This window comes from Chiloscyllium plagiosum, unplaced genomic scaffold (genome assembly GCF_037043375.1).
Source record: "Chiloscyllium plagiosum isolate Xiang-an unplaced genomic scaffold, Cpla_swu_hap1 HiC_scaffold_8, whole genome shotgun sequence".
NCBI classification, from domain to species: domain Eukaryota; kingdom Metazoa; phylum Chordata; class Chondrichthyes; order Orectolobiformes; family Hemiscylliidae; genus Chiloscyllium; species Chiloscyllium plagiosum.
Genome location: NW_028270146.1, coordinates 93891880 through 93912408, shown reverse-complemented (window position 1 = coordinate 93912408; position 20529 = coordinate 93891880). Strand labels below are relative to the sequence as shown.

Below are 20529 nucleotides of genomic sequence, written 5' to 3'. Positions count from 1 at the left end.
GGCGAATTACTCCCCTTGACATTCCAGGTGCACCACTTAACCGACTGATCAACCATAATCCTCTGGGCCAATCCTCGGGAGGTGGAACCCTATCCAGAACATCCCGAGCGTAGAACATGTAAAATTTAATACACCCACAACAATACAGTAAAAAACTATTTCTAAATAAAAAAAATATAAAACGTATCTAAGTGGAGACTTTCCCCCTTGTTCCCAGGGGGTGTCACTTCCTCTCCAAAAGTCCATCATATCCTCTCCCAACCAATGCCCCACCCTTGACCCAGGCGCTCCTCAATAAAATGAGGAGAATTCAAATATAATACAAAGCTAGAGTTAACAGTGAGCACCCTACCCCCACCCATACCAACACCTGGGTATATTTGGTAATGTTAATACCATATATAAACATATAACTATAAAATTAAACTATTTTATAAACTATAAAATAACCTCAACAAATAATAATTAAATATAATAATACAAAATAACAAGGGGAAAACAACCCCGCTCCTAGAGACAGAGGTAACCACCAACATTAACCAAAACCCCCAGCTTTTATATATATATATATATATATATATATATATACACACACATATATATACATCCCTCATATATACATAAAATAATAACAGAAAACAACCCCAAGGTGGGGGGGGGGGGAGAAAATCAAATCCCTCTCCCCACCCCCCATGATAATATTACACAGTAAGGTAAGAGAAAAAAAAACAAGGGGGGATTTAAACCAAAGCGGGGGAAAGGCAGACCAACATTCATTATGTCTTACAGTTTATCTAAGAGAGTCCAAGAATTCCTTAGCCTTTTCTGGTGATCCAAAGTTATATACGGATCCTTCATGGTTAAAGCGTAACGTCGCTGGGTAGAGTAAGGAGTACTGAATATTTAAGTCCCTTAAACGCTTCTTCGCCTCGTCGAATGCCTTCCTCTTTCGAACCAGAGCCGGGGAAAAGTCCTGAAATAGCATGATCTTGGATCCTTTATAGATCATAGCTTGGGGGTCTTTTCCGAGATTTCTAGAGGCTTCTAGAAGTATCTGCCTCTCCCTATAGCTCTGCAGCCGAACAGGACCGGGCGTGGGCGCTGGTTCGAGCAGGGCCCGCGTATTGCTACCCGGTAGGCCCATTCCACCCTTACCTGGCCTGATCCAGCTTGCAGATTTAAAAGCTGTGGCAGCCACTGCTCCAGGAATGCTGTAAGCTGGCCTTCCTCTTCCCGTTCGGGAAGGCCCAGCAAACGAATATTTTTTCGACGACCTCAATTATCGAGGTCGTCAATATGATTTTCCAAGGTCCGGACCTGATCCACGGCCGATTGAGCGGTTGTCTCGGAGGTCGCGGCCTTTAACTCCGCCCCTCCGACTCGGCGTTCAATTTCTTGGATTTCTCGGTCGTGCTTCTGCAGCGCGGCCGAGAGCGAGTCCCAACGATTTCTGGATTCTGCAATAAAGGCATCGATCTTCGAGTCCAGCTTGGAAATCATTTCTGCAAGGTTTGTCACTGTAGGTAAGTCCCCCGGGGCGGCTGTGGACGCCTCAGCTGCAGCTGGAGAGGGTGGGGGAGGGGTTCCTGCTTGCTGAGACCTGCGGGCTCCCTTCCCTTTAGTCATTTTTACTTAGGATTAAATTGTTTAAATGTAATATTACACAACCAATATATTACACAACTATTATAAATGATTTGGTGAGCGTGGTAGGGGGTAGGTGACCCACTGTACCCAAGACTTGGGAGGAGCACTATAGACTCAGTCTTACTGGGTCGCCGCCATCTTGGATCTCCCCATGATTATTTTTTTTAAAAATGATACTCCTTGTGGGAAGGTCCTGGCATAGCTGTAAAGTCATTGGACTAGTAATCCAAGCCTAATGCAGTCATAGGGATATGGGTGCAAACCCCACAATGGCAGCTCAGTGAATAAACTCTGAAATATAAAGCTAATCTCAGTAATGGTGACCAGGAAGTTATTGTTGTTAAAATCCATCTGGTTTACTAGTGTTTCTTAGGGAAGGAAATCTGCGGACCTTACCTTGTCTGGCCTACATGTGCTTCCAAATCTACAACAATGTGTTTGACTCTTAACTATTCCTGGCCCAGCAACGGCATTCATTTCAAACGTTAAGAGGGGTGAGCTACTAATGCTGGCCTTACCAGCAATGCCTTCATCCACTGTTGAGGGTAAAGGGCAGATGCATGGTACTTTCTTTCCCAGAGAAAGGTCCTGGCCTCAGATGGAGAATGGGCTTCCCAGAGGGAGAAGTTTGGGGGAAGAGGTCCTTACTGCAGCCTCCAACTGTGGTTGGATCTGTTCCTGGAGGTTTCATTATTTGACTGTCTCCATTTATCTGCCCCCCACACTCTCACAATTGATTACCTGACATGGCTCAAGGTCAAGGGAATTAACTCTCTGCCCCAGTTAATTTTGTAATTCCTTGCAGCCAGTCCTGCAGCCTTTTATTCTCCAGTCTGCAATTTTTACTTTATTTCCAGGGCACTCATAAACTAACCCTATAGCTCTGGCTTCAAACGTTCATCAAACATGCTTCCTGGGGGCTGAAGTGGTGAAGAGGTTAATCTTTCCATCTGCACTCAGGGTTTACTCCTGCCCTCTCTGTCCCCTCTCCACCACACCCCTCTTCCATTCACAGCTGCCAGTGATCTAACAGAGGCATGACCGAATAGCTGCGTCAAGTGGATGGCTAGGCACAGTAGACCCTGTTGTCATTCAGTCTAGCCTGGCCTGGTTCCAACCAGTGCCTCGGATATCAGCACGGCACGGACACCTGCCATGCACCACAAGATAACACAGTGTGTCCACTCACCGCTCTTAACAAGAAGATAGCATCAAGCATTCCAGAGAGACTGAGAAAGCATCTCCCTGTTTATTGCACAGGTTTAAAACTAATCTCTCAGGCCAGGTCGAGGGGAGGGGAGCGGACGAAGCTATACCGACAAATGAAATAGACTGGAAAACACAGTTGGAGCTTGGAGAAAATCTGCTGGGGGAGGCAAAAAGTTGGGGTGGCTGACTCCAATTGCTTTTATTCCTGGAGGTTATTTCATGTCATTCCTTCCAAGCTCACATTTCTACAAGTTTTAATGAAGTATTTAAAGGAAATGATGGAAAAGAACTCATTGTCAATGGGATTTTCCTCAATTGCTTGTATATGTCTAGCGTGTTAAACTTTTATTCCTGGAGACTTAAGACCAATCTGAATATTTCGTAAGCTGAATCCCTCAATTAGATTCCAGTCTGTAACACACTCCTGGGTATAAATTTTTTTTATATATGTGTACATAAACCACCTGAACTCCTTGATTAGATTCCAGTCTGTACCTCACTCCCTGGTATCCATTGTTCAATATATAAACCATCGGAAACCCTCAATTAGATTCCAATTAGATATACAAACTGTGTGAACTCCTTGATTAGATTCCAATCTGGAACTTATTCCCGGGTATCTATCATCTATCTATAAAGCATTGTGTTAGAACTTTCAGTATTGTCTGCATTTGTTTTAGTTCCAGACTTTCTAGTTTTGAGAGTCTTGCTTTGATTAATTCCTTCAAATAGATTCTTTAAGTCATCCAATTAATCACAATGTTGATTTCCAGAATGAGGCTGGCATGATTTATTGAAAGGGTTTACCTGCTTGACGCAAACCTGAGATCGTGCAGCTATGCAAACACCTCACCTGTGAGTCATCATTCATCTTTACATTCCTTGGCCTTATCGTCAATGCCTTTTAAAATGTTGATTTGCTCTTTGAACCTTAGTGACATATATTTCAAAGGCGGTGTTGCAAGTTCTGAATATTCCATATTTACATTCTTGTCACTATTATTTACAAGCTACACATTGGCATGAGGTTTCCATGAATGTGAATGAGGTTTCCTGAAAAAATCAGTGATCATTTTCATAGTTTCAGTTTTGTTTTATTCCTCATCTCCTTCGTCCTTCCTGTTTCTCACCTTTCCATCCTCGTCACTGTCTGTTGATCTGTCTTTCAGTCTCTCTCTCTCTCTCCCATTACTCCTCTCTTCTTTATTTCTGTACCTCCCCACCCACTCCACCCCAACCCATCTCTTACTTTGAGAGTAATTTTAAATGTCTGGCCCTGTGATGATTGGGTTTTCGGTTGGGATAATTGTAATGAAGGGAGGCACTTGCACACTTCTTTCGCAGTCTGAGCTACAATTGTAAAGGCTGCGTTTGATGCCACCACAACTGCTGGGTATGGCACCATCACCCCACAGCCAGTCGCTGTGATGTCCCTGCCAGTAACTCCAGTGGTAACTCTCTGTATCACTGCTTCAGCCATTGTCAATGCGCTGAGCTGGGCATGGAAGGGGGCAGCACACAAAGCAGAGAGCAAGGTGGAGGGAAGGGGCATAGAGGGGGCAGTGAGAGGTTAGTGAGTAGTTTGGGGTGAAAGGTCAGAATCTGGACCTGACAATGCGGAGCTGCCCATTGTCAAGGTTATGCTGCTGTTTCTTACCCACTTAGCTGGGCTTTGGTGGCAGGGGATTGGCAGAGGTCAGAATGTGCCTTTGTGTTTCCCAAATAAACCAATTATTCTCTTGTCCACCTGAGCATTAAAATTGGTCTTCATACTTCTTTCACCTATCTGTCTCCCTCTCTCCAACACCCTCAAACCTTATTCAATTCCTGTCTCTAGCATCTTCTTCTCTGTCCCATCCTCCTTTAGCATCTTTTTCCTATTTTCCTTTTTCTTTCTCACTTCTCCTTCCATTCTGTATCTCCTCCTGTCTCTCCTTCCTTTTCTTCACCCTATTCCCTCTCTCTCTACCTACATCTTTCTCTCTCACTCCTAGTATCTCTGTCCTGCTTTTCCTCTTCCCTTCCTATCTCTACATTACATCAGGAACTCCACCGAAATATTTTGAAGTACAGCACTTGAGGTGGAGGTGCCAAGTCACAATCGAGACCAATCATGCCAACTTTCCAAGGAAATGATGGTGATTCCTATTGGTAATTGGAGTACTGAGGGAATGTACCCTTCCCCAAGTCTCACATTCACTAACCTCACTGGGAATTGTTACTAGCTAATTCAACACAGAATTAAGAATGGTCACAGAACTGCCTGGTCCCCAATAGAAGTAATGAGTTCAATCAATAGAGGAAGAGCTGCATTGTCAGAAGTTTGGTCTTTTCAATGAGACATTAACCAAAGGCTCTGACTGGTCTCTCAGGTGGATGTAAACAGTCTTCTGGCACAATTGAAAGACACGGGGAAGTTTACTCCAGTGCCATGATTAATATTTTTCCTCAACCAACAACATTAGAAGACAGAAGATCCAGTTATTAGCTCATTGCTGTTAGTGGGAACTTGCTGGGTGTAATCTATGTAAACATTTGTCACATTGCAGTTGTGACTACATTGCAAAGGTTTTTGGCTATAAAAAGCTTTGGGACTTAGTGCTTTTGTGAAAGACATTTGATAAATGCCAATCTTTATGTGACTGAATGAATGATCTTATTGTCACATGTATTTTACAGTGAGAAAAACAGTAAAATACAGTGAAAAGCTTTTCCACTGTCACCACGATCCAGCACCAATTTGAACAGTTTTAAGAATAAGAAAGAAAAAGATATTGTTTAAAAAGAGTCCATCAGCCCCGAGCCAGCTCATCATCAACAACGCCTATGCTGCTATCTGTCCTTGACTGCCTCTACACCAGACCCAAACAATGCTGAAGTTGCCACTCTTCACGCACCATCTTTCACTGCTAGGCCAATTCGCCTGAGCCGACATCTCTCGCCATTGGGCCTACCTCGTCGATGTTGCTGTGATGACTTTCTGCCATCACTTTGCTGCCGCTAGCACCAGATCCAACCAATGAAGAAGTCACTGATCATCAGGAGCCATGTTACACTGCTGGGTCCACCTCACTGACATCACCTCCGCCAATGTAGCGGCTGCCGATTCTGATGCTAAGTCCTGCGCTCATCCTAGAAAAGTTAGTAGAGCCTCACTCACCACTGGGCTCACTTGAGTCTGTGCTGGAATTCCTCCGATTGCCATCTGAGCTCAGGACAAGAGATAAGTGAAGGAGAATGTTGACAAACAAAATGACCTTGGAGTGCAGGTTCATAGTTCCTTGAAAGTGAAGTTGCAGGTAGATAGTGTAATGAAGAAGGTGTTTGGTACGCTTGCTTTTATTGGTCAGTGCATAAAGTTGCGATATTATGTTACAGCTAGACAGGATATTGGTTAGGCCCCTATTAGAATACTGCATTCAATTCTGGTCACACTGCTATAGGAAAGATGTTGTTAAACTTGAAAGTGTTCAGAAAAAAATTACAACCGTGTTTCTGGGGTTGGAGGGTTTGAACTTTAGGAAGAGGTTGAATAAGCTGGGGCTGTTTTCCCTGGAGTGTCAGAGGCTGAGGGGGTGACCTCTAGAGGTTTACAAAATCATGAGGAACATGAATAGACAAAGTATTTTTTCCCCCAAGCTAGGGGAGTCCAAAGCTAGAGGGCATAGGTTTAAGTGAGAGGAAAAAAAATTAAAAGGAACTAAGGGGGAACTTTTTCATGCAGAGGGTGATGCGTGTATGGAGTGAGCTGCCAGAGGAAAAGTGGTGAGGCTTACAACATTTAAAAGGCATCTGGATGGGTACATGAATAGGAAGGGTTTACAGGTATATAGGCCAACTGCTGGCAAATGGGACTAGATTAATGTAGGATAACTGATCGGCATGGACGAGTTGGACTGAAGAGTCTGTTTCCGTGCTGTACATCTCAATGGCTCCATGAGAAGAAAAAAATCAAGTTAAGAGGAAAATAGAAAAGAAAAGCAGTCGGAGCAGATGCTTCTTGTGACTTGCTGGTGTCTTGGCTGGGGGAACAAAATAAATCAGTTTTCTATTGCCTGCAGTCTAAGTGTGAGTTGCTCTGTTAGCCACTGCCAATCAATAATGACCACTGCTTTTTTTTTCGGCACAATGTGATGTTTCACTTGGACCTGGTGTACTTGCTCACCACCTTTGTTCCCTCTGGCACAATGTTCTTGGCCAGCTCCCCACACAGCAGCAGGCGTTCAGTGGCCTGGATTTCCTGGAAGCTGATAGCACTGTGCTTGTTGTAATGGGTCGGTGGGAAGCTTCCTCGCAATGCACTCGAAAATATTGTTGATGAGAGAGTTCATGATGCTCGTGGCTTTGGAGGAGATGCCAGTACCATGGTGAACCTGCTTCATTACGTTGTAGATGTGAATGATGTAGCTTTCTTTCATAGACTTTCGCCTCTTCTTTCCGCACTTCTCTGATGTCCTCTGCACTGCTTTCTTAGTGGCCATCTTGGCAGCTTGCCCTTTTTCTCAACCGTGGTGACAATCCACTTCAGGCACAGTTGCTGAACTCTGTTTATTTCAATTTATATTGTGGCTCCTTCTGCCACCTGCTGGTGAAGCATATATATTGTAAGAGACTCAACTATGCTGCTTGTGTAAAACTGATTAAATGTTCAGCAGTAAAATCAGTGTTTATATATTCATCTCCAACATTTTTTGAAAGGTCTAATGCAAGAATAACTAGACAACCATGATGCGGAGGTGCTGGTGTTGGACTGGGTTGTCCACCTGATGAAGGAGCAGCGCTCCGAAAGCTAGTGCTTTCAAATAAAACTGTTGGAGTATAACCTGGTGTTGTGTGATTTTTAACACAGACAATCATGGACTCCAAGCTGGAGAATGAGATATTAGGAATGTTGACTGATAGCTTGGTCAAGTTGTTTCTTTTTTAGGGAAGATAAAACATTTAAAAGATGAGAAAGGTGCAGAGAGGGGGAGAGAGAGAGAGATAGCAGGAGGTTAGGGAAGAAATAGAAAAACAATGGAGTTAGACAGCTCAAGGAACATGTGCAAATGTTGGGCAATACACAAGAGGATAGTCCTTGAATGTAGTTGGGATGGAAATAGAGGGGCAAAGCCATGAATAAAGGAATATTTGCATTGTGTGCCACCTTTCACAGCCTCAGCTTGTTCCAAATTTTTTTAACGACAATAAAGTACTCTGAAATGATGTCACTGTTAATAGTATACTACTCGGGGTCAAGATTAACTTGCTACCACTCTGGTTTAATAGGTTCTGAGATGGCTGGTAAGTTACAGACTCTGCAACAGGTGGAACACATGAGTTGCTGCTTTTCTTCGCATCGGTTTAGTGGATCTTGTGAAGGCATCACTAGTGGCACTGTCTCAGGTCTTTGAGATACCAGTTGTAGGTTATCCAAGTCTACAAACCCAGCAGTAGATCACTGCTGCCTGGTAAAACACAGCAGCACACATGCAAGCTCCCAAAAACAGCAATGATTAGATAATCCAATGTTCAAGTGACCTTTGCATTGGCTTGTGCACTTGTGAGAACTCCCCTTAAGGAATTTTAATGGTGAAGCATAAACAGAAATTGCTGGCGAAACTAAGCTAGTCAAGCAGCATCTGGGGGGAGAAAGCACAGTTAATGTTTTAAGTAGAGTGTCTCTTCATCATAACTGATAGCAGCTAGGAAAAAGTAATATTTATGCTGACGATTAGCTTGGAGGTTTGTGAGAAGTGGTGAGCAGAAAGCTGGAGATGAAGCCTAGAGGAAGAGAGATATGAAAGGGTTGGTAGATGAGGGGATTGTTGATAGCAGACCAGGACTGAAGACAAGCTGAATAAATGACGATAACAGATATTTGTATCATCTGTAACCACAGGTAAGGTGCCATTGGACTGGAGGTGGCTAATGTGCCTTATTTCAGAAAGGCTGTAAGGAGAAGGCTGGGAACTATGATCCAGTGAGTCAGACATCGGTGGTGGGTAAGTTGTTGGAAGTGATTTTGAAAGATAGGATTTACATGCATTTCATGAGACAAGGACTGATTAGGAATAGTCATAATGGCTTTGTGCAAAGAAAATAGTGTCTTTACAATGGATGATTGTGGTAGCACCCATGTGGTGACAAGGCCTGGTGTGTGAGGTTTGGGGTAAGGACTTGGAAGAAATTGCTCAGCCTTAAAATGATTGAACTTTATGTTGAGTCCTGAATGTGGCAAATGAGATGCTGTTATTCCAACTTACGCTCAGCCTCACTGGAGCACTGCAGCAAACCTGAGACACAGATGTTGGCCAGGAAATATGGTGATGCATTGAAGTGATAAGCATCAGGGTTCAGAGTCAATTTTGCAGACAGTACAAAGTTGTTCTGCAAAGTGGATGCCCCAGTGTAGAGGTAAAACACACTGAACAGCGAATACAGTGGACAACAGCGAATGAAGTGCAGGTAAATAGCTGCTTCACCTCAAAAGTGTGTTTGGAGCCTTGGATAGTGAGAAGGAAGGAAGTAAGTGGGCAGATGTTACGCTTTCTGTGATTTCATGGGAAGGTGCCGTGGATTTTTTTTTGTTATTTATTCATGGGATGAAGGTGTCACCAGCTAGGCCAGCATTTATTGCCCATCCCTAATTAATCCCCACGTTAAGTCAATCACATAAGAGTCAATCACATTGTTGCGGATCCAGAGTCACATGTAGGCTAGACTAGGTAAGGATGGCAGTTTCTTTCCCTAAAGGACATTAGTGAACCAGATGACTGTGGGGGAGTATTGGGAGCGGAGGAGTGGACCAGAGTGTTCTGGAGGGAACAATCCCTGTGGAAGTTTGGCAAGAGAAGGGAGTGGAATATGTGTCCACTGGTTGCTTCTTGCTGGAGGCGGTGGAAACAATAACTAGTGTGGATGCTGGTTGGGTTCTTATTTACTGGGGGATACTATTGCTGTTGTGGAAGGGAAGAGGTGAGGGCTGTAATGTTTGAAACGAGGTTAATCAGCTAAACCATATCGAAGATGAGTTCCCTGTTAACCTGGTCCAATCAGGGAGCTGTGGCTGACAGATAAACAGGAGTGTCAGACCACCCGGGTGTTTTCCTATCTTCCTGGTGGTGGAAATTGAATAAAGATTGGTGCACTTTGTGTCTTTCACTGTGTCTCACACCTGCACACGCACACCATGGGTGGTGGGGAAAAAAATAATAAGCACTACCGCACTTAGGTGGTAGTGTGGGGGTTAAATAAAAAAAAGAAAAAAAGAAAAAAAAAACAAAAAAAAAAACAGGTGACTCAGCACTGCCCTTTAAAGAATAAAAAAAGAAAAAGAAATAAACAGGAGTGTCAGACCACCCGGGTGTTTTCCTATCTTCCTGGTGGTGGAAATTGAATAAAGATTGGTGCACCTTGTGTCTTTCACTGTGTCTCCCACCTGCACACACACACCATGGGTGCTGGGGATAAAATAAGCACTACCGCACTTAGGTGGTAGTGTGGGGGTTAAAAGAAAAAAAAACAGTTTATTTGCCACGTCCAATAAACTTTATTTGGCTGGGAGGTCATTTCATTAAGGAACGCCATTAGGATTAAAAAAAAAGAAAAAGAAGAAAAAAAAAGAAAAAAAAAAGAAAAAAGAAAAACAGGAGTGTCAGACCACCCGGGTGTTTTCCTATCTTCCTGGTGGTGGAAATTGAATAAAGATTGGTGCACTTTGTGTCTTTCACTGTGTCTCACATCTGCACACGCACACCATGGGTGGTGGGGAAAAAAATAATAAGCACTACCGCACTTAGGTGGTAGTGTGGGGGTTAAATAAAAAAAAGAATAAAAGAAAAAAAACCAAAAAAAAACAAAAAAACAGGTGACTCAGCACTGCCCTTTAAAGAATAAAAAAAGAAAAAAAAATAAACAGGAGTGTCAGACCACCCGGGTGTTTTCCTATCTTCCTGGTGGTGGAAATTGAATAAAGATTGGTGCACTTTGTGTCTTTCACTGTGTCTCACACCTGCACACACACACCATGGATGCTGGGGAAAAAAATAAGCACTACCGCACTTAGGTGGTAGTGTGAGGGTTAAATTATAAGAAGAAAAAAAAGTGAAAAAAATGAAAAAAGAAGAGAAAAAAAAATAAACAGGAGTGTCAGACCACCCGGGTGTTTTCCTATCTTCCTGGTGGTGGAAATTGAATAAAGATTGGTGCACTTTGTGTCTTTCACTGTGTGTCCCACCTGCACACACACACCATGGGTGCTGGGAAAAAAAATAAGCACTACCGCACTTAGGTGGTAGTGTGGGGATTAAATTTAAAAAAAAATAAACAGCAATGGTTTTTGATCACACAGCACTGTCCTTTGATGTGAAGGGCAGTGTTTGTCACTGGCCACTTGAGTGTATGTGCAAGGACTCTCCTTAAAAAAAGAAAAAAAAAGAAACAAGGGATCCCTTGAAGAAAAAAAAGGAAACAGGAGTGTCCGACCACCCGGGTGTTTTCCTATCTTCCTGGTGGTGGAAATTGAATAAAGATTGGTGCACTTTGTGTCTTTCACTGTGTCTCACACCTGCACACACACACACACCATGGGTGCTGGGGATAACATAAGCACTACCGCACTTAGGTGGTAGTGTGGGGGTTAATATATATTAAAAAGAGAAAAAAAGAAAATAAACAGGAATCAAAAAAAACAGGTGTGCTTGCCCTTTGAGGTGAAGGGCAGTGTTTGTCACTGGCCACCCGGGTGTTTGCCTATTGTGAGTGTACGTGCAAGGACTCTCCTTGAAGGGGACTATCCCTGGACGAAAAAAAAAGAAAGAAGAAAAAAAAAATAAAAATAAAAAACAGGAGTGTCAGGCCACCCGGGTGTTTTCCTATCTTCCTGGTGGTGGAAATTGAATAAAGATTGGTGCACTTTGTGTCTTTCACTGTGTCTCAAAAAAGAAAAAAAAAAATAAACAGGAGATTTTGGGCGTTTGCACTCCCTTTTTGATTTTCTGAAAAACCTCTTCCTCTGCTTTTGGTTGCACTTCAGTCCCACGCTCCTGATCTTTGGGCACCCGGTACGGAGGAAGGAGGGCAGGTCTGAAGACCTCCTCGTGGATCTGCTCCTGGGCCTGGCCAAACTGGCCATTAACAGGTCCAGGCAGCGGGCCGTGGAGGGGGTCGTTAGGGCCAACTGCCTGCCCCTCTTCCGCGGTTACGTTAGGGCCCGGGTGTCCTTGGAGAAGGAGCACGCGGTGTCCACCAACACCCTGGAGTTGTTCAGTGAGAGGAAGGCGCCGCAGGGAGTGGAGTGCATTATTTCTCCCTCCAACTCTGTTTTGATTTAGTCCCTACCCTCCCCTTCACTGTTTTTGATCACACAGCACTGTCCTTTGATGTGAAGGGCAGTGTTTGTCACTGGCCACCCGGGTGTTTTCCTATCTTCCTGGTGGTGGAAATTGAATAAAGATTTGTGCACTTTGTGTCTTTCACTGTGTCTCACACCAAAAATAGACTGCTGCTGCACACCGTCCACCTCTTCTCCCTCATCCACCGTCCGGACACGCCTTGGCGTGCCCATTTGCCACCGGGCGGTGGGGATCCCCAGTGGAGGGCTCTCTACGCGGGAGCCCTCCCCATTTCTCTCGGGAATCTGGGGTGGAGGGTGTTGCACGCAGCAGTCCCCTGCAACCGCAGGTTGCGGTGGTTCACGGACTCCCAGCCCAACTGCTTGTTCTGTGGCGCTGTGGAGTCCGTGGACCATGTGTATATTGGGTGTGGGCGTTTGCACTCCCTTTTTGATTTTCTTAAAAACCTTCTCCTCTGTTTTTGGCTGCACTTCAGTCCCACACTCCTGATCTTTGGGCACTCGGTACGGAGGAGGGAGAGCAGGTCTGAAGACCTCCTCGTGGGTCTGCTCCTGGGCCTGGCCAAACTGGCCATTAATAGGTCCAGGCAGCGGGCAGTGGAGGGGGTCGTTAGGGCCGACTGCCTGCCCCTCATCCGCGGTTACGTTAGGGCCCGGGTGTCCTTGGAGAAGGAGCACGCGGTGTTGACCAACACCCTGGAGTTGTTCAGGGAGAGGTGGGCGCCACAGGGAGTGGAGTGCATCATTTCTCCCTCCAATTCTATTTTGATTTAGTCCCTACCCTCTCCTTCACTGTTTTGAACACACAGCACTGCCCCTTGATGTGAAGGGCAGTGTTTGTCACTGGCCACCCGGGTGTTTTCCTATCTTCCTGGTGGTGGAAATTGAATAAAGATTTGTGCACTTTGTGTCTTTCACTGTGTCTCCCACCTGCACACACACACACACACCATGGGTGCTGGGGAAAAAATAAGCACTACCGCACTTAGGTGGTAGTGTGGGGGGAAAAAAAAAGAGAAAAAAAAAAGAAAAAATAAATAAACAGCAGATTTTGGATAAAAAAAAAAAATAAACAGGAGTGTCAGACCATCCGGGTGTTTTCCTATCTTCCTGGTGGTGGAAATTGAATAAAGATTCGAAAAAGAAAAAAATAAAGTGCTATACCCTTTGATGTGAAGGGCAGTGTTTGTCACTGGCCACCCGGGTGTTTTCCTGTCTTCCTGGTGGTGGAAATTGAATAAAGATTCGTGCTCTTTGTGTCTTTCACTGTGTCTCAGACCTGCACACACACACCATGGGTGCTGGGGAAAAAATAAGCACTACTGCACTTAGGTGGTAGTGTGGGGGTTAAATTAAAAAAAAAATTAAACAGGAGAAAAAAAAATTAAAAAAAAGGGAAACAGGAGTGTCAGACCACCCGGTGTTTTCCTATCTTCCTGGTGGTGGAAATTGAATAAAGATTCGAAAAAGAAAAAAATAAAGTGCTATACCCTTTGATGTGAAGGGCAGTGTTTGTCACTGGCCACCTGGGTGTTTTCCTATCTTCCTGGTGGTGGAATTTGAATAAAGATTTGTGCACTTTGTGTCTTTCACTGTGTCTCACACCTGCACACACACAGCATGGGTGCTGGGGAAAAAAAAAAGAAAAAAAAACAGGAGTGTCAGACCACCAGGGTGTTTTCCTGTCTTCCTGGTGGTGGAAATTGAATAAAGATTCGAAAAAGAAAAAAATAAAGTGCTATACCCTTTGTTGTGAAGGGCAGTGTTTGTCACTGGCCACCTGGGTGTTTGCCTATTGTGAGTGTATGTAAAAAAAAAGGAAAAAAAAAAACAGGAGTGTCAGATTCTGGCACTCTAATAGCTGACTCTGTAGAGGCAGTACTAGAGTCAAGGACTATTCATGTGTAAATAAAGGGTGACATGATAACTGTGGAATTATTTCAGTGGCAGTGGGAGCAAATCATGGGAGAAACTCTCTCGCAACAGTCGTCTTCGAGTTGGGGTAAGCATTTCATATCATGCCTTTATTTGGGAAACTTGACTCGGTCAACCCTGCCATTGAGGATTGTGTCCAGAATGTCGAAAGAATGCGTTATTTTTCCTATGCAAAAGACATTGCGGCAGCTGAAAAGCAATGAGTAATTCTCATGATAGAAAAAGCTGTGGCTCTACAGTCTGTTATTAGAAGCCTAACTTTCCAAGGCTCCTACTGAAACCTATCAAGAATTGACAGACATGGTTAAGGAATAGAGAGTGGTTTGTGTGTGGATTGATCTGCCAGGGGAAGTGGTGGATGAATGTACAATTACAATATTTAAAAGACATTTGGATATGAATAGGTAAGGTTTGGAGGGATATGGGCCAATCTCAACCAAGTGGGACTTGTTTAGTTTGGAAATAAAGTAGGCGTGGACTGTTGAACCAAAGGGTCTGTTTCCATATGACTAGGTTCCACTTGGTGGACTAATTAGTAAAGTTAGGTAAAAACAATAACTGCAGATGCTGGAAACCAGATTCTGGATCAGTGGTGCTGGAAGAGCACAGCAATTCAGGCAGCATCCAACGAGCAGCGAAATCGACGTTTCGGGCAAAAGCCCTTCATTAGTAAAGTTAGATCACATGGGATTCAAGGAGACCTTGCCAATTGGCTACAAAATTGGCTTGACAGTAGGAAACAGAGGGTGGTGGTGGTGGTGGAGAGTTGTTTTTTTGAGAGGCCAAGGACTATTTATAGTAAAAATTAACAACTTTATTTCTTAAAGTACAACAGAGAATAATTAACTAACAACTGTTTACCATTCCTTACTGTTTACCTATCTGTTACCTTTCCTTCTGTAACACTAGTCCAATAAAACTCCCAATCAAGATTTACAAAACAAGACTTCTTATCTCAAAACCAGGCAGATTTCGTTCTTCTGTTCGGATCTTCCTGTCTTCTTTTCTTCTTCTTAGGAATTTCTGTGGCACAGGTTACTGTTCAAAAAGGTACCTTTTTAAGAGAGCTATTTTTCAGTCTGTTTACATGCGGGCCTTGTCAGTTTTCCTCTCAACTGTTCAATTTCCCGCCAGTTTTATACCCCAGAGCATGGGGTTGTGTCATTGGCTTTTAAGATTGTCAATACACTCAATTCAAACTTGATTGGAAATTGGTATTTTTCTCAGGGTATAATTTAAATCGATTGGCTGAATTCAAACTTGTTTTTGTCTCCAGGTAACAAACTACTCAAGTTGTTCAACCCAGTGTTACAACACTTGGAGCTGTGTCCAATAGTTTTGCTGCTTTTAACTGTCTTAAAATGACATCCACATCTTCATAACACTAGAGAAATTGAGGGTTTGATTAAGAAAAAGAACGAAGCACATGTTAGGTATAGACAGGATAGATAGAGTGAATCTTTAGAATATAAAGGTAGTAGGAATATACTTAAGAGGGAAATCAGGAGGGCAAAAAGTGGACATGAGATAGCTTTAGCAAATAGGGTTAAGGAGAATCCAAAGGATTTTCACAACTTGAAAGGATGATGTTGCTAGGGTTGGAAGATTTGAGCTACAGGGAGAGGTTGAATAGGCTGGGGCTGTTTTCCCTGGAGCGTCAGAGGCTGAGGGATGACCTTATAGAGGTTTATAAAATCATGAGGGGCATGGATAGGATAAATAGACAAAGTCTTTTCCATGGAGTCGGGGAGTCCAGAAGTAGAGGGCATAGGTTTAGGTTGAGAGGGGAAAGATATAAAAGAGACCTAAGGGGCAACTTTTTCACAGAGTGTGGTATGTGTATGGAAAGAGCTGCCAGAGGAAGTGGTGGCTAGTACAATTGCAACATTTAAAAGGCATCTGGGTGGGTATATGAATAGGAAGGGTTTGGAGGGATATGGAGCGGGTGCAAGCAGATGTGACTAGATTGGGTTGGGATATCTGGTCAGCATGGATGGGTTGGACTGAAGGGGCTGTTTCTGTGCTGTACACCTCTATGACTCTAATTAGGTCAATGGGCTGAGGAGTGGCAGATGGAGTTTAATGTACATAAATGTGAGGTATTGCATTTTGATAAAACAACCAAGGGCAGGACTTAGACAATTAAGGGGCACAGGGTAGCGTTGGAGAATAGAGATACCTAGGGGTTCAGGTACATACTACTTTGAAATTGGCATCACGTAGACAGCATAGTAATGCCATAGAATCTCTGCAGTGTGGAAACAGGTCCTTCGGCCCAACAAGTCCACATTGACCCTCCGAAGAGTATCCCATCCAAACCCATTCCCCTACATTTACCCGATTAATGCATCTAACCTACACATCCCTGAACATTATGGGCAATTTAGCATGACCAATTCACCTAACCTGTACATCTTTAGATTGTGGAAGGAAATCCTTGCAGACACTGGGAGAACGTGCAAACTCCACACACATTAGCCCGAGGCTGGAATTGAACCCGGGTGAGGAAACAATGCTAACCACTGGGCCACCATGCCACCCAAAGCAGGTGATGGACCAGGTGAAGGTGACAGCAAGGTGCTCAAGTTCAATCAGAATCCATCGGGGATATTGCAGGGAGTCCTGTGGCAAGATTGAAGGTGGATCTGGAAACCTTGTTGAACAAGTAATTAAGGTAATTTAAAATTTAGAATTATGAGCCGCCTTAAACCTCCTGGATTTCCCAGCACAGTACCTGTTTTGCAATCTGTCACTAGGGTCATCATAGCAGGAACAGTTTCTTTACTGAAACAGGCAGGTTGAAAGGGCTTTGATTTGTTAAACTGAAGACAGCACCATCCACATCCAGTGAGGTTCCTGCAATAGCCATTGAAAGGCTGCTGAAAGGAAATATCAGTAGGTCATTCAGCCCATTGAGCCTCCTCCAATTCAATGCAATCATGGCTGATCCTCTTGCAGAGTTAGATTGTACTTTGCTTAAAAACTGCATGAATCCATGTAAGACTCTGTTAACTCACCTTTTAGATTAGAATCAGTCTAAACATTATGGTACAGACAACAAAACACAGGAGGCTAACACCTTCAACATCTGAACATCTTATCTGGGCTGACACCAATTGTTACAGTTAACCTGAGAATGTAACTTTTTTAAAAACATTTTTGTGATTTACAAATGAAAGAAGTGAAACTCTCATGGTCATTCTAACAGATGAGAAACTTAAACAAGCAAGGTATTTTTCAATGTATAATTTCAGTTACATCACACTGTAAACCTTTGCTATAAATTTTGTCTTAAAATTGTGTACTCCACAGCCACCTAATGAAGGAGCAGCGCTTTGAAAGCTAGTGCTTCCAAATAAACCTGTTGGACTATAACCTGATGGTGTGATTTTTAACTTCCAAATCCACAACCACTAACACACAGGACAAGCACAGCAGATACTTGGAAGTATAACTATCTGCAAAGTCCTCTCCAAGAAAATCACCATTCTGACTTGTGCCTTGTAGATGGTGAACAAGCAATGAGGAAATAAACAAGTTCATTACTTGCTGCATGATTCCTAGCCTTTCAGCTACTCTTGCAGTCATAGCATGTATATGATTGTCTAGTTCAGATGCTGATCAATGGTAATCCAATGGAATTATATCAATATTCCTTCACTATTGCTGGGTCAAAAATCATATAATTCCCTCCCTGAGGACATTGTGGGTGTACCTATAGCACATAGACTGCAGTGGTTCAGAAAGACAGCCCACCACCTCAAGGGCAACTGTAATAAATGCTGGCCAGCCAGCGACACCCAATTTCCACAAGTGAATTAAAAAAAACTAACATGAGTTTTGCTTTAAAGATTATGCCCCCATGCTCTTGAATTCCCTCAACCAAAGGGAACACTGTCTCCCTACCTACCCTATAGGTGTCCTACAGCATTCCAAACATCTTGACCAGAACTCATCACTGCTAACTCTTTTCTTGTCCCTTCTTCCTTTGGACACTCCCCTGAAGCACTCGCCTACATGATTTTTTTCAATGCCCTTCCCCTTGTTCCAGGGGCACAGTTTCCAGTGTCTGACATAACGACATTAACACTCTCCCCACCCACCCTGCCTTCTCTAGGTCAGACCCCCATGGCATCTCTATGGTTGTCCAATCTGGAAGCCTATTGTTACTGATCCTTCCAATTGTTCACCCATCACATTGATACACCTGCTGTCTTGCCTTTTTGCACCAATTGGAAAGTGATCCTGCTTCTACCTTCCTTTCTTTGGATAATGCTAGACTTCCCCCACCCACATCTAATTCCCCTCAGGAATTTGTGAATTCCTGGAGGGTTGGCAATCCTTGTAACACAGATGTCTCTATCCCCACACCATCTATGTGGAACTTACACTTTCTCCCAGTGTCTGGGTGGGTTTCCTCTGGGTGCTCCAGTTTCCTTCCACAGTCCAAAGATATGCAGGTGAGGTGGATTGGCAATGCTAAGTTGTCCATAGTGTATAGGACTGTGCAGGTTAGGTGGATTAGTCATGAGAAATGCAGGGTTACATAGATAGAGTAAGAGGATGGCATGTACCTTAAAGAATCAGTGTCAACTTCATTGGCTAAATAGCCTGCCTCCACACTGTAGGGATGCTATGTCCAAAGCAATGATCCACACACGATGCAACACAGCATTTTTATTTCAAACTTTTTTTTTATTCAAAAAAGTATCAGAATAAGAAAGTGACAGTCTTATGCCAACAGTTCAGGAGGTTGGGGAGGGAGTGCTTATTAGCAGGAAGACAAAGAGCCCTGCACCAGTAATAGACAGACACAGAGACCGCAAATCCACACCAATAGGCAAACAAAATAAAATACATTCAGATGCTCCAGTAATAGCCATGGGTGCCTCTCACCTTTTCATTCCCACTTCTGACCGCCGTGACTTATCGAGGAGTGAGTGTAGCAGGTTTTATTTTTTAATTTGTTTGCATAGTTTGTCCCAGTGCAATAGTCCACAGCATTAAGACATGTCAACAGTAAGACATGTCAGAGGGCCCTCACTAATCAGGTCACATTTAAATACAGTAAAACATTTCAAGTCAGAACTGAGCCTGCAGCAGCGGGACTTTGTACAGCTCACTCCTACAGTCTTTAGGGATTTCAGACTGTCAGTCATTGAGGAATCCCCAAAGTCTTTGTTTTCTTCCACAAGTCCTGTAGGTTCACTGATTTTATGTAGTCACTCGCCAATCCCTGGAAGTGCAAACTCTTTTACTGGAATATGAATATGATTGACAGGGACCATAAGTCCTTTGATATTCTTCACAGGCGAGCCTAGATTAGTTACTGGCTATTCCACTACAGGAAGCATTGAATAGTCAAGCCTGCCCACCCAATCCTGTCCTCCTCTAACACACGTGTGCTTCGAGCCAGGGCCAAGGTAGGTCACTTGATCATCATCAGGAAACTGGTCCATCAGAGTTTCATCCCGGTCGGCAGTGAGTTAATTGAACTCCACACGCTGACTACAAACAAATTGGGTAAATGGACTGTTCCTGTGTTGTCAATTCTAGGTATTTCCTGGCCAATGTATCAGTTGCATTTCACTCCTATCTATTCAAAATATGATTGCCACATCAATGCAAGCCCTCCTCTACTCTACGATTAGTTGGTATTTATCCACTAACAGGTCAGAAGCAGGTGTAGAGACTGGCAACTGTTTAATTTGACACTCATTCACAATGAGCCAGCTCAAGGAACCTGGCAAATCTATTCAGAGTAAATCTCCCTTTGTGACTCATTGGGCAACATTCTCATCGCTGAATCATGACAATACACAAAATAGGAGCAGTACACCACTGTCGCCCCTACAGCCTGCTCTGCCATTTAAGATGATTATGGCTGATCTGGTTGTTTTTCAAATTCTACATTCTCATCTTCCCTCAATAACCGTTGATTCTCCCACAAATAAGAGTCTATGTACCTCTGTCTTAAAAATATTCAATGATCCCACTTCCACTACTTCTTTGAGGCAAGTAGTTCCAAAGTTACACAATCCTCAAAAAATTCTCATGTCCTTCCCCAAAGAGTGACCCCTGAATTAGTACAGCACCTCCATACTTTGGATTGATCCTTTCTATGCCCACCCAGTCAAAAAGATTCAAAATCTTAAATGTTTTAATCAAGTCACCCTTCGCACTAAGTTCCACTGTATAATGCCAGTCTGTCCAAATATCCTCATTAGACAACCCGCTCATCCCAGTATCGATCTAATGAATGTTCTTTGAACCGCTTTCAATGCATTTACATCCTTTCTTAAATAAGGGGACTAAGGTCACATGTGGCCACACTATTGTTGACTATGGGGTGGTCATACCCCACTTCAGAGGCTTGAGCACTAAATTCAGGCTGATAGTCACAG

At 43.5% G+C, this 20529-nt stretch overlaps 1 protein-coding gene across 2 annotated transcripts in view; it reads right to left on the bottom strand.

The window, feature by feature from the left end:
* Positions 1 to 14945: 14945 nt before the first annotated feature.
* The window catches only part of LOC122553825 (transmembrane protein 151B), a 55638-nt gene continuing 50054 nt past the window's right edge, over positions 14946 to 20529 (bottom strand). The window contains exon 3 of one of the 2 annotated variants that reach the window (XM_043698203.2): positions 14946 to 15509. In XM_043698203.2, the coding sequence (XP_043554138.1) occupies positions 15482 to 15509 (28 nt within the window). In that variant the 3' untranslated portion in view covers positions 14946 to 15481. Of the gene's footprint in view, positions 15510 to 18806; positions 19383 to 20529 lie in introns of those variants that run through there. The other variant, XM_087990112.1, reaches the window with a different exon arrangement.